Source organism: Akebia trifoliata, chromosome 3 (assembly GCF_017979445.1).
Source record: "Akebia trifoliata isolate Shusen 1 chromosome 3, ASM1797944v1, whole genome shotgun sequence".
Taxonomy (NCBI): domain Eukaryota; kingdom Viridiplantae; phylum Streptophyta; class Magnoliopsida; order Ranunculales; family Lardizabalaceae; genus Akebia; species Akebia trifoliata.
This window is the reverse complement of record NC_141377.1, coordinates 1,835,565-1,849,116: the sequence shown is the minus strand read 5'-3', so window position 1 is coordinate 1,849,116 and position 13,552 is coordinate 1,835,565. Positions and strand designations below refer to the sequence as shown.

Genomic DNA, 13,552 nt, shown 5'->3' with positions numbered 1-13,552 from the left:
TTTTAAAGTAGCATCTCCAAATTTACTCCTTTAATTGCAACTCACAGCAAAGAAGTCATAAAATCCTGACAAGATTCACATTTGAAGACCTATAATAATACATGTACATGATTGTTACAGTATATAGAGGAGGGGTACGGCATAACTTGGTATACTGAGATCTTGTGATTACAACCTTCATGACAATCAAAAATAAAGAGCAACCCATCAACTAGAATTCAGCAGATGAACTGAATTCCTAACAAGTCCCTGCTAAGAACAGAGAGCTTACCTGTGGAAAGAATCACATCTGCTACGCACTGATTTTTCGCCTCAGATTATGTAGAACTCCAGGCGTCCCTTCGAACAAATCCAACAAATAGTTCTCTAAATCATCGGCTGAGTACTTTATGTATTTCCCAGCATGTCTTCCACTCTCTAGATGATTCCCAAACCTCCCCATAAAAGATCGGTACGCCGGAATGACTTTCTCCGATATAGATAGCCTAAGCTCTTCTCGAAGCTGAGTATCCGGAACCTTCCAAGCAGTTTGGTTCCTATAGATTTCTTCAAAACCCGCGTTAAAATTTTTAAATCTTTCCTTCAGAGTCACCTTAGAAACACTACTCGAGCTCCCAGAACCCCCAATGCCTTCGTCCTTCAGAAAAGCTAAGACTTTGGTCCAAGACGCTCTCAGATAACTTGTCGAATACTGACGTATTTGGCCACGGTGCTTACGTACCCAATGATCTCCCAAGAGTGTCCGAAGCTCGGAATCTTTCACTTTCTGAACTATGTAAAGGATATTATTCATCAAGAAAATATATTGCATTGCACCATCTTCGTAGAGTTTTGACTTCTCCTTGAGATTTGATTCCAGAGATGAAATCAACGACAACAAGCGGAGACTTATTGGAGAAACGCTCCCTAAATGTGCATTATCATCATCGTCTCCTTCTAGACGATCTGAGCTCTCTGTACTGCTTTCGAGAAGCAAATTCAATGTATCGCTGTAATCGACAAGCAACTTGACGTAATTCATCACATACCGTGTTAATGGATGAATCTCACCACCTTGGATCGCCTTTCGGGAAGTCTCGCTCTTAACCGCATTCTCGAACTCCACGAACGTTCCCTTCGCCGCCTCGCCAAGTCCATCCAATATCGCTTGTGCCTCTCCGCACACGAAATCACCCGATTCATTGGAAAACAAGGCTTGTAAATCTGGCAACACGTCTGCGAGTGTATCGTACATGTCGAGTATCCGAAAAAGCTTCTCCGATGACCTTCGTACAATCGCAATTGCCTCACCAAATGTCAACATCTGCATTACACATCCCTTTGCAGTCTCGGTGAAGCAAACCTCCCTGATTAGTTCCGATCCACCGAAAATTTGATCACAAAGCCGTTTCTCACCCGATAAAAGAACCCTAATTAGGATTTTTACAGCTTGAACCCATTTTTTCATTTTCTCATCCAAAGACCTCCACTCGATCTTCTGTACTTCTTCGATACTCAACTTCTCAATCCCAAGAATCAATAAACACTCGTCAAGAACATCGCGACGAACGCTGCTGTAAACCTGACAGCACTCCTTCTCATAACCTGACCTAATCATCCTGTCTGCGATCTCCTTAAGATCGCCAACAGCATCTGAATAGATCAAATCCACACATAGATCCTCCCCTAAACTCCCTCCTCTCTCATGACAGAAACTCTCACGATCATCTTCAACAGAGCTCTCAAAATCATCAATTTCTCCATCATTCGAAGTAAACGAAAGCGAAACCCTACGGATCGATCCGTAAAGCCTTCCAGCATCAAGAGGAACAGTGTTACGGATCAATATGTGGCGAAATTCGTCCTCCAACCTCGACATCGCCAACTGTAAAACGCTCTCGGCTCGGTCCAAGATTTCACCATCCGACGACACATTCAGATTTTCCGTCAACCGTAGAATCTCATCGACCGCACAGAGATACTCTGCGGCCTCATCAGGAGAATCTTCCCAAGGTAACGAGTGGTGTTGTGGAGTATTGGAACTATTGGAATCCCAACGAAGAACAATCTTCTCGGCCTCTTCGAATTGTTCTTCGATCTTGCTTTTACAGGCACCTCCACTACTTGTAGAAAGCAAATCTGTGATCGTTGATAGACGATTATCAAAGCTTGAGAGAATCAATATCATATCTTCTTTAACATTCTTAGATGTTCCTAAGCTTTTAACGATCTGCTGAGCTGCAGCCATGACTCTCTCATCTCCATCGATTGAAGCCTCCATTTTTGTCTGAATTTTGGTCTGCACGATTTGATAAATTAGGGCTTTGTAGTAAAATACAGAGACAGAGATGAAATTGGGGAAAAATTATAATTAAATAATCAAAGAGAACAAACAACAGAGAATTTATTTAATATATAATTTTAAAATCTCTATAAAATTCTCAAACCCTAACTGTTTCCACCATCTGTGCTGAACTGTCTTCCTTCCCTCCAACTAAAGGGTTTGGTTTCAGCCGGCCTTAATTGAATCGTTGAATGCTTCTCTACTAAGAAGGAAAGATGGAAATCGGAACGAAATGGAGACTTGTTTTGAGATGTGAGAGAACGAATCGTTTCTTTTACTTTAGTGCGTACCGTATACACTAGGCAACAAAGGAGTATAGGTTCGCTGTTAACCAATGAAAGATATTAAGCTGTTAAACTCAAACACAACGTACCATGTGTCTATAGAAGATGACTTCTATTGTCACATCAACTTTTGCTAACGCCACGCCATTCATGTGTCTATCCACTAACGAGATGGATAGACAAGTCAAACGTATCAGATGAGATCTAAGAATGAGATAACTCAAACGTATCAGAAAATTCGTAATGAGATGTCAATTCATATGTAAATGAGATTTTCCTAGAACACGCACAACTTTTGCAAAAAATTTGATTATTATATTTCATCAAAGTTCGAGGTGACGCCTCTACTACATCTTGGTATTGCCAACTAACGAGACAGATAGGCAAGTCAAATGATCGAACGAGATGACTCAAACGTATCAGAAAATTCATCTGAGATGACTCAATCTTGCTCATAGACAAGACAAGATGTTAAAACGAGAGTTAAAACTAACTTCGGTACATTGTTCCTTTAATTCCCAAACACATGTTTTCAAGCAAGTTCACTAATAGGTATTCCTAATTTAAAGTGGCGATTTCGAGTATTAAAATTAACGAACTTGTTGATAAAATTTGGCGACCTCACTAATAAAAAAAGTGACAATCTCACTGATAATTTTAAAGACAAATATCCTTATTTTTTAATGATGAGATAACTGGTAATTAACTACAAGTTCATTACATTTTGTCAACGAGATTGTCATTTTAAATTAAAATACCTACCAACGAACTCGTTTAAAAACATGTTTTGGGAATATAAATGAATAGTGTATTGGGTTCGAAATTTCGTCATATTTACAAACAAAATGATAATTTGTCCCATGTAAAATCATCAAAGAATAAGCACATATCTTGAGTGGCATTAGCAAAAGTTAGTGTGGCAGTCGAAGTTCTCCAAAAAAGGATTTTTATATTTTATTTTTTATTTTTAGATTAAATAGGGTAAATTTTAGGATATATCAACTAGGCATGTAAAATATGATTTTGAGGAATGTAATTATTTATTTTCCTTGGAAATCATTTTCTCATCCAAGGAGATTTTTCACATCGGAAGTTAAAGTTTTTTTCCCATCATCTCCAAATATTATTTTCCACTTATTTTCTCACCATTACCCCTCAATCACGAAACTAAAAATCTTTAGTTTCCTTCAAATTGTTAATGTTTATTGAATTTTTTGTTCTTATTAAACTCATTAATTATGAATTCTTATTGAAGAATAAATTTTATAATGACTACAAAATTAAATAGATGAAATGAAAATGTCAAAAAAAATTAGATGGAAAATGAATTATTACATGATTCGCATAAATAATATGTCAAAAATGAAATAAATGTGAATTATTAAAGAAAATGAATTTGTGATTGGCTTATAGAGAGAAGTGCTCTCAAAAACACCTTTAAAATATTGAATGGATTTAATATTATTAAAAAAACCATGAAAAATATATATTTCACATAATGTTAGGACCCACTATTCATTTCATATATCTATTACTTAATATTCAAGTGCTCTTATTTTTACGTACCATTTTTTTTAAAGATTATGTTAATTGTTATTATTTTTATAAATTTTTACTGAAAATTCATTTTAATAATTAAGTATTGTTTTTTTGGTTTATTAATTTAGATATTTTATTGTCTAATTATTTTGAGAATCATGACAATTTTTACTATTTATATAATTTTTAAATTATTTTATTAAATAAATAAGTATAATTGATTTTAATAAATTATATTTATTTTTTAGTTGATAATTATTACATATTTCCTTGGTTACTTGTAAATTCTTCCCAGATTTATGGCAATTTTATTATTTTGTAACTTTGATGTTTCACTTAATTAGATTTATTACAATGATTTGCTCTATTTGAAATTTTTAAATATTTTCTTAGTCACTCACCAATATTTTTGAGATTAATGATAATTTTTATTGTTTTCAAGTCACTCATTGGTACTTCAAAGATTTATGAAAACTTTTAGATGTTAATTGTTATAATTTTTGAAAATTTTAGATATTATCTGTCCACTCAATTTTTATTTTATTTTTGAAATTTATGACAATTTTGTTCAAATAAATAAATTATTATTAATTTTAATAACTAAATATTATATTTTTTGTTGACACATATTCTTATTTTTGATAATTTTTAGATATTTTCTTGGTCACTCATTTTTCTTTGAGATTTATTATAATTTTTATTAATTTTAAATAACTATAATTTAAATAATTAATTATTGCTCATTTAAATAATTAAATAATTTATTTTTGATTGATAATTTTCACATACAACTTCTCATCGTTTTTTCTTGTTAATGAAACCGTTTTATGGCCCTGCTCGGTAGAGTTGGAAAATATGGGCCAAAATGTAAAGTTTTACGCTATGTTACAAATCCAAGTGCTTTGCTAGATAATTTTTAAGAGGGATTCACTGAAATTGATGGTAAAAGGTAGTAAAACAATAAGTTTTTGCGGTAAAGTATTACGTTGAAAAATAAACTAAATTTTTTTTACCATTTTTTGAAGAGCTTATGCTTTTCTCCATGCAATCATTTCTCTCTCTGCAACCCTTTCCTCTCTACACATATCTCCCCTCCCTCATTAATCACGGTAAAACGATGATAGCTATGTTGCTTTACGGGTCTTCATGGGCATGCTCTTCAATACTCCTCAACTCGTCTCTATCCTCCATTAATTGTTGTGGCAAAACTTCAAATTTAAGGTTTTCTTTAGTCTTCCTCTAATTTGAGATCTAAGTTTCATTCATGTTCGTGGTTGGTTACATAGGTTTCAAGAAGTCAATGATAGAGAGTCCCATGAAGATGAACAAGATCCCAAGACCAATTCCAAAGCAAAACCCAAATTCAATGATTCATGAAGAAAATATTTCTTAATTTATTTATTTTTGTGTTAATTTTTCGAATGTGATACCAAACCCGTAAACAGTAAAATGTAGTAAATGCTCATAAAATATAGTAATTGCAAAAAGTCGTAAACACAAAATTTTACCTTTTACAATGAACCAAGGGCCTATGATTTTTTGCCCGATTTAACAATGGTTTACATGTGAAAAATGATAAAATCCTAAAATTTATTTTCTATTACGATATTTTGTAGGGGGTATGGAGCAGGACTATAGCTTTAAAACTCAAAAAGTGACTAGACACGTGGTTACAAGTCAAGTCATATTGACAACTCATGAGTCAAATAAAAATATAACTCGATTTAGTTTACTCAATGAGTTCTAAAACTATGCAAAAACCAACTCGTTTTTCTCACTTCCTTGGTACAATTTAAAGATATAATCCTTTTTTCCAAAATATCCATTTTTCCAACGAATTCACATGTTCTAGAAAAAGCAAATTCCCTCGAACATACATACCCTACAGTTCAACTACTTCACCATGTTAGCCCACGTTTTGCTGTCGCCCTAACAAATAACTTGATTTTAATAAACACATGGCAGTTTTTGCTTGATTTAACAACTTACTACCTTCATTTGTTAACAACAAATCTCTACTAAAGACACCACAAAGCTACATGGAAAGGTTGCAATTGTACTCTTAAGAAGGATTGCAATCTTGTCTCTTGATAATCAATCATGCATCACTTGGTCCACACTTTTATTGATCAATTCGTAACCTATGGACCCTAATTTTTTGACTTGAGCATAAATGTTTCTCCAATCTACTAAATCATGCAACCATACTCTTATCTTATGTAAACTTATAGTGACGGGATTTGAAAACGATTCATATTAAAAGAAAGAGTCGTGCTACACTGTTTGCGTTGGACACAGGGTCCAACACTGAGTTGACCTAGTAGTGCACAAAAAATCATAGATTTATTCCTCTAGATACAATTTAAAAAATCAATGGTTTTCTATGCATTGTTAGGTCAACTCAGTATTGAACCTGGTGTCCAACGCACGTAGTAAAGCATTTTCCTAAAAGAAATAGATGCTCTTCAAAATAATTCGTCATAGGATATTGTCCCTCTACCAGTCGACAAAAATAGATTATTTGATCCAATCGGTTTACAAGATCAAATATTAGTAAGATAGGTTTTTCTTTATTTTTATAGAGATTTATAAATGGCACTCACGCTAATAATTCATCATTTGATGTGATTGAGAGAATTTTTGTAGTCAATTGAAAAGAACCAATGTATCACAAATTGACCGATAGAAGTCTAAAGTGAAAATTTTAACTATCACATTTGTTCGATTCAAAATCAATAATCAACATTGAAGATATGAGTTCTTTGTAAGTCAAAAGGATCGGGATGAAGGATTGAGAATATACGTACGATCCATCATCTCCAACCTCTCTAAAATTCCTTTATTATTCTTGACATTTGAATTTTAAATAAAAAATAAATTTTGAGAGTGAGGGACAAAAATGTTATTATATTCCATGATTAATTGACAAATGATAACTAATTAATTATTCGTTGATCTAATCAGGTAGTACTGTATTCAAAGAATTTTATGATTTTGTGTGTGGAGAAATTGGGAGAATTTTATTCCATTGTGGGCTTGAAGCCCTACCCATCGACTTCGGTCAAAATAAGAAAGCTCAACTAGTTAGAAATCATTAATCACAATAATTTTAGTCGTGTAGATTTTTCAATCATTTAATATAATAAAACCAATCAAGTCTACCATCGTATTAATCTCTAAATTTTTTTTTATCAAATATTTTAAATATCAATACTTTAAGTTTGTAATAAATTAGAATTATTTAAAATGTGTATGTATAAATATATTTGATTAGCAAATTTGTTTTTAATGAGATCGATATTGGTGTTCGTGGGAATTGAACCCAAGTTTATAATATCATCAGGACAAAACTAGGATTTTCTTATAATGGGGGTAAACTATGGTTAGTTGTATAGTTGAAGAACTTGAACATGAATGGTTTTAAGGAGAAATTCAGGGTTTTTTTTATTAGAAATCGAAGAAAATGATATTTAAGTCATTTTCAATGAGTATATGAGAAGTCTGGTCAAGAGGCAATGTCATCATGAGGCTGTGGGGGCAAATGGAGAGAGAGGTGAGGGAGTGGGGACAAATGAGACACGTAATTAGTTGAAAATATAAGGGTGTCCCAAAGTTTTATGGGGCAATTGCCTCCACCAACTCCTTACTAACTCCGCCTTGATATCATCACCCATAAACTTTATTTGCACCTTCAATTTCTGACATATATATATATATATATATTTAAATATAGTTATCACATATTATAATTAAAATTATAATACAAGTTATCAGACTGGGTAAGACCTTCTACGGACTCAGCTTCCAAACCTGATCCTGACCCTAAACATGAATCGGGCGTACGACATCTGACAATTAAATGGGCCTAACAAAACTACCCCAACCCAATCTTGGCCTGGCCCAAATGACAGCCCTACCTATATGTAAGGTATTTGTTTAAGGAAAATGACGAAGTAAGATTGAAATTGACATCGTTTCAGACATTGCTGAGGTGGATGTGTTTATAGAGTCATAAATGCTTTTCATCGAGATACAAGTAAGAAGTATCTATGGTTTTGCGCACACCAATGTCCCAAACGATGTCAATTTTCGATGTTACTCCAGCACATGGTTTTTAAACTCGTCCGAGACCGAGACGTATCGCCCGAGTTAACTCGGTATCAGAGCTGAACGAGACCAACTCACAAAGTGATTTTTTTGACCGAGTTTTACATCTTATGTACAAATTTTCGAGTTATCTCATGAGACGTCTCAAACGTATCGGAAAACTCGTCCGAGATGACTCGGTATCGGAGCTGAACGAGACGAGACGCGATACCGAGTTTAAAAACCATGCTCCAGCACGACTCATTTGTTAATTCTATTTTCTTTTGTAATTATTACTCCATCCCTTGCTTCATTTTTTTTTTCTTCTCAAAAATCCAATCTTTTGTTATTTATTTATTTATTATTATTAATTATGACAAAATATGAAAAAGAAAAAGAAAATCAATTTATTGGGATGTTATCAGAAGTATTCAAGAGAGAGAGAGAGAGATTGGATGGTCACAACCATCAAACCGAGCAGCTAAATGGTGGTTTGCAAAAGAATGATAGATTGATGGTCAGGATCATCTGCTACGGATTGATTCCATAGAGGCAGCACCATGGGATCACTTTTCTTTTCTAAATGTCCCAATAGAATGGGGATCTATGGTAAAAGGTAGGGGTGCACATTGGATTGGGTAAATCCGAGATCCGAACCAATCCGAAGCTTTTGGATTGGATTGGTTCGGATTAAACACACACACGGTTCGAGTACGGATCGAAGAAAAAAAAATCCGATTAATTTGGTTCGGTTCCGGATTAGGATATAATAGAACCGAACCAATCCGAAAATCGAACCAATTATATATAAATATATATATAATTATTTAAAAAATAAAAATTTCGGTTTTTTATTTCTTTCTTCTTCTTCCTTTTAATTTTTTTATTATCCCAAAGTCCACGTTTAAAAAAAGTCCTACTTGTTTTAAAGGTTTGAAGATTGGAGGAGATAGAATGCTTGGATTGAGGAAGAAGGTATTTATTTTCAATAAGTATGAGAACCGAGAATCGATCCGAACCAATCCGAACCAAAATTGGATTGGATTGGTTCGGTTCTATAGGGTAATTGGATTGGTTCGGTATCAAATTTGTAGAACCGATCATGTTTGGTTCGATTCCAATTTTACCAAAATCCGAACCAATCCGAACCATGTGCACCCCTAGTAAAAGGTATTTTTGATTACTAGGTGTAAGAAGTAAGAATTGGTGGGTCAATAACATTTTAAGAATATTACGTAACATGATGCACGCAGTAACGTGCTGGGGTGACATTTGATTTACTGCACCTTTTTACTTTGCTGATGTGGGGGTGCACACATAACTGTAGATACTATTTCCTTGTGATACGAATAAACACTTCTACGATTATGAACACACCCCCACATCAGAAATGTAAGAAATGACAGTAAATCGAATGTCACTCCAGCATTGGGAAAAACTTTGATAGTCAAAAATTGTAATAATAAAAAACAAAAAAAATTGAAAAAGGTCAAAGGTTCATTTAGTTGGATGTCAATGGATCAGATCAAACCCAGAATCTGGTCCGTTTCTAATAACTTCATAATTGGATCTAGGATTTGGATTATGATAACGATCAGATCTGATTAGAATCCAATTTGGTAAGCTACGGGATCGATTATGGATCAACCATGTCAAGATCCCATTGTTATCAGATATGATTTGGATCCTAACATAGATAAATGATAAAAACCCAGATCCAACGATGGTGTGATCCAATCTTTAACAGACTGGTACCAGATTGACCCAACCTGATCCGGACCCATGACATTCAAAATAAGAGCTTTTTGCTGAAAAATTATGTTGTGGAATTAAATAGAACAAAAGGATTTGAAAGTTTTAAAACCAACATAACACTATTTCTTATAGTCATATAAGTTTATTCATTGTTGCCGTCTTTATTATTATTTTTTATCATCGAGTATTCTTATAGACAACGGACCAGGCCTATATCTAGGCTTTACTCAGTCTATACACCATGGTCTTGTCCAAGGACTAGTCCTGAGGAAAATGCAACGCCAACACATGACACGCAGGGGCGGATTTATAGTGACCCCACAAAAATTTTCAAAATATATCGATTAGTAAACTATTGCAACAAATTTTAACGGTGGATAAATTTTTTTGCTACTATTGCCCCCACAAATATTTGTTTTCACTCTTAGTTGTCCCCCCACAATTTTTTTTTTTTTTCAATCTTAATTGTCCCCCCCAAATTTTTTTATATTCTTAGTTGTCCCCACATGAGCAAAATCATGGTTCTACCCCTGATCACACACCCTGGGTGAATGAGAGTGTGCCCTCGCGGGTGGCTCTCAAGGAATTAATGCTCATATTGGATATCGAACTCATGACCTACGTGCATTAATTGCTTGTCGGTCCGAAATTGCCATTGAGGCAACCCCTTGAGGTTCATCATTATTGTCCTCCGTTGTCTCCTCATTATATCATCCTTGGATATTTCCTTTCTCATGTTCTAATGAAATAAACTAGGATTCCCATCATAGATATTCATGCATGATTAATTTTAATTCAAGAAATTCAAAGATTTTGAAGATCAAATTAAAACTGGAGTATTTTGGGTGCTTCTATTGCCACCACTTTTACTCTAAGTAAATGATAATAGATTTGCATCATCCCCACATTTACAGTCTCATGGCATCATCTTTTCTTTAAAAAAAATAATTTACTTATTAACTTAACAAGATTTCAAATCTTATTAAAATTCATTGGGCCCATATGATTGTCATATAGGCAATCGGACACCACCGTCTTCTTAGATTTCATGGACTAACTTAGATTAAAAAAAATCTATTTATGAACTTCACCGAATTCTCAAATTTAAAATTCAAATTCAATGGTGAAAATAATTTTTTTTCTTTCCAAATTCCTTAAAATTTTGTCCTCTACATCTCTCTGTCATTGGATCATGTTTTTTACATGCCATAATGTGAGTTCAAGACCTTAATAAGGATATTCTGACTCTTTTAGAAAGTAAAAAAGTGGAGGAGAATGGCAAAGAGACCAGTATAGGGGGGTCAATGAGTACCCATTTAACCGAAATTGAATTGGAATCGAATACCCCGATTCCAGACTCCTTTTTATTGAAATTGATTAGAATCGGATCTAAAATGGAATCGAACCAATAAGAATCGAAACTATTAAGTTCTATCCAATCGGTACCCGGAACTGATTTATTTTGTCATTTCTTTCCATATTATAGATGATTTAAGGTATTTTTTATTTAAAAAATAAATGCATGTTATATAAATTTCTTCAATTTTTTCATATAAATTATTGATTGAAACTTAAAATGAATTACTCTTCTAAAATATTATTACTTTTAATAAAGATACATTTTTATTTTTGAAAAAAATAATTAATTTGTATCTTAAATATAACAAATTATAACTAAGTTAACAATTTTGTTGATAATATGTTAATTTTTTGAAAAGAATTTTTTTATTTAATGATTTGAAATACTTTTTTCTCATTTGATTAATGAGAACCGGAACCGATGGATATCCGTGATTTTACAGTTTCGATTCCAATTTTATTTATTTTAGAATCGGACTTGAAACCGACAAGAACTGAAATTAAACTAATATAATGGTTACAGTTCTAAGTTCCTTAGAAATCGAACTGGATCGGACCCATTGACACCCCTAGACCAGCATGCTTCCAAACAGATTTCATCATATATTAATTTTTGATAAATTATACTTTAACCCCTTATAATTTTGCATAATTCTATGTTAACCTTCTAATATTTTAATAATTGCACTTGCCTCCATTATAGTTATCTAAGTGGTTGCCGCCCTTATAGTTATCAAAGGGGCTCATTTGCCCCTTTCCATATTCTTGCCCTCAACCAAACATTTAAAAAATGAATTTTATTTTATAAACACCATTTTTTCCATTTAAAAATGTTTTTCTTCTTAGTAAAAAAAAAAAAATGTCCTTGTGAAAAAAATGGGTTCACACGTGAGAGTCTGAATAGTTAGACGGGGCATTTTTAATTATCCTTTTAAAAATTATTTTTTATAATAAAATAAATAAATAAATAAAAAGGTAAAATAGTAAAATAACATCTGAATTTAATACTGTGAGTGAAAGGGAGGTAAGTGCAATTATCAAAATGAAAGGGTGTTAAAAATGAAATTATGCCAAATTACAGGGGGTCGAAGTGTAATTTAACCATTAGTTTTCTTATCAAAATTCATAAAAGAAATATATAATTTAATCGAATATTAATTTTTATTAAACTTATTAAATAGAAAAAAATACAAATTTCTTTTGTTTCGAGTTTGGGAATAATAACCTGCCATGTGCAGTCTGAAGACGGTTTTGTCTTGATATATAGAAAATGCTTGTCACTATCAAAGTCCCAACATTAGACCTAGACATTATCGCATTCTTTTCCATCAGAAATATTTTTTGTCAGAAATAATTTTAAGAGAAAGTTTTCAATCTTTCGGTGAAATTTTGTCATATTAGCCATTGCAATCTGTTGCACAAGTGAAAAATATTTTCAGAAAAATAGATTTGTAACCTCTTCATCACTTGTAGACTTTTCGACGGTTATGATGGAAGGAAAATACAAGTTTCAGTACTAGGGATTCTTTTATCTTGGAATCTCAAGGAAATATCTATCGTCTAATCCAAATTTTATGAAGAGTTTCAATTGTCTCTCGTCTCATTCTTTTGTTTGATGAGCTCGTTCGAGGCAAGTGTTATCCTTTTGAAAATCTTAGTTAAATAGTAATTTATGAATATTTTCGAGATGTGGTCTACTTCCTTTGACTAAAAGTCAGCATTGTTGATTAAAGATGAATTAATGATGAAATTTTGATTTTATTTAAAATATAAAAAATATTCCCTTAAGATAAATTACTAAAATGCTATTGGATATTTGGAAAAAAGAATATTAAATGGATCCAATCAAGGTGTAGAATTTGTCTTCTTATTGAATGGACAAGAGTGGTATAAATAAATTAGTCTTATCCCTGTGAATAACTGAAAACCATATTTTGTTTTCTTGTATTTTGTTAAAAAATGAATATTTTGAATTTCAAATATGTCAAAGAATTCAATCGAGAGATTTCATCATCACCCATCGCAAAAAAAATGAGAATTTTTAGGTTTGATTTTATATGATTATTTCAATATGGCAATGGAAGTCGTTAATGACAAAAATTCGAAGAATAAAAGTTAGAATGAAGGATATAGAACTAATGCATGACATCATTTCTAACCAAAATAAATAAGGACAGATGATCTACCCGATTCTTTACAATTTGAT

The 13,552-nt window shown here is 32.7% G+C and overlaps 1 protein-coding gene across 1 annotated transcript; it reads right to left on the bottom strand.

Moving 5' to 3' along the window:
* On the bottom strand, positions 1 to 2,592 carry EXO70F1 (exocyst subunit exo70 family protein F1). Its single transcript, XM_086433187.1, has 2 exons — positions 2,433 to 2,592; positions 1 to 2,278 (listed from the first exon to the last, which is right to left on the bottom strand). The coding sequence occupies exons 1-2, from the start codon at positions 2,442 to 2,444 to the stop codon at positions 293 to 295; spliced, it is 1,998 nt and encodes a 665-aa protein (XP_086289313.1). The 5' UTR covers positions 2,445 to 2,592; the 3' UTR covers positions 1 to 292.
* Positions 2,593 to 13,552: the final 10,960 nt, after the last annotated feature.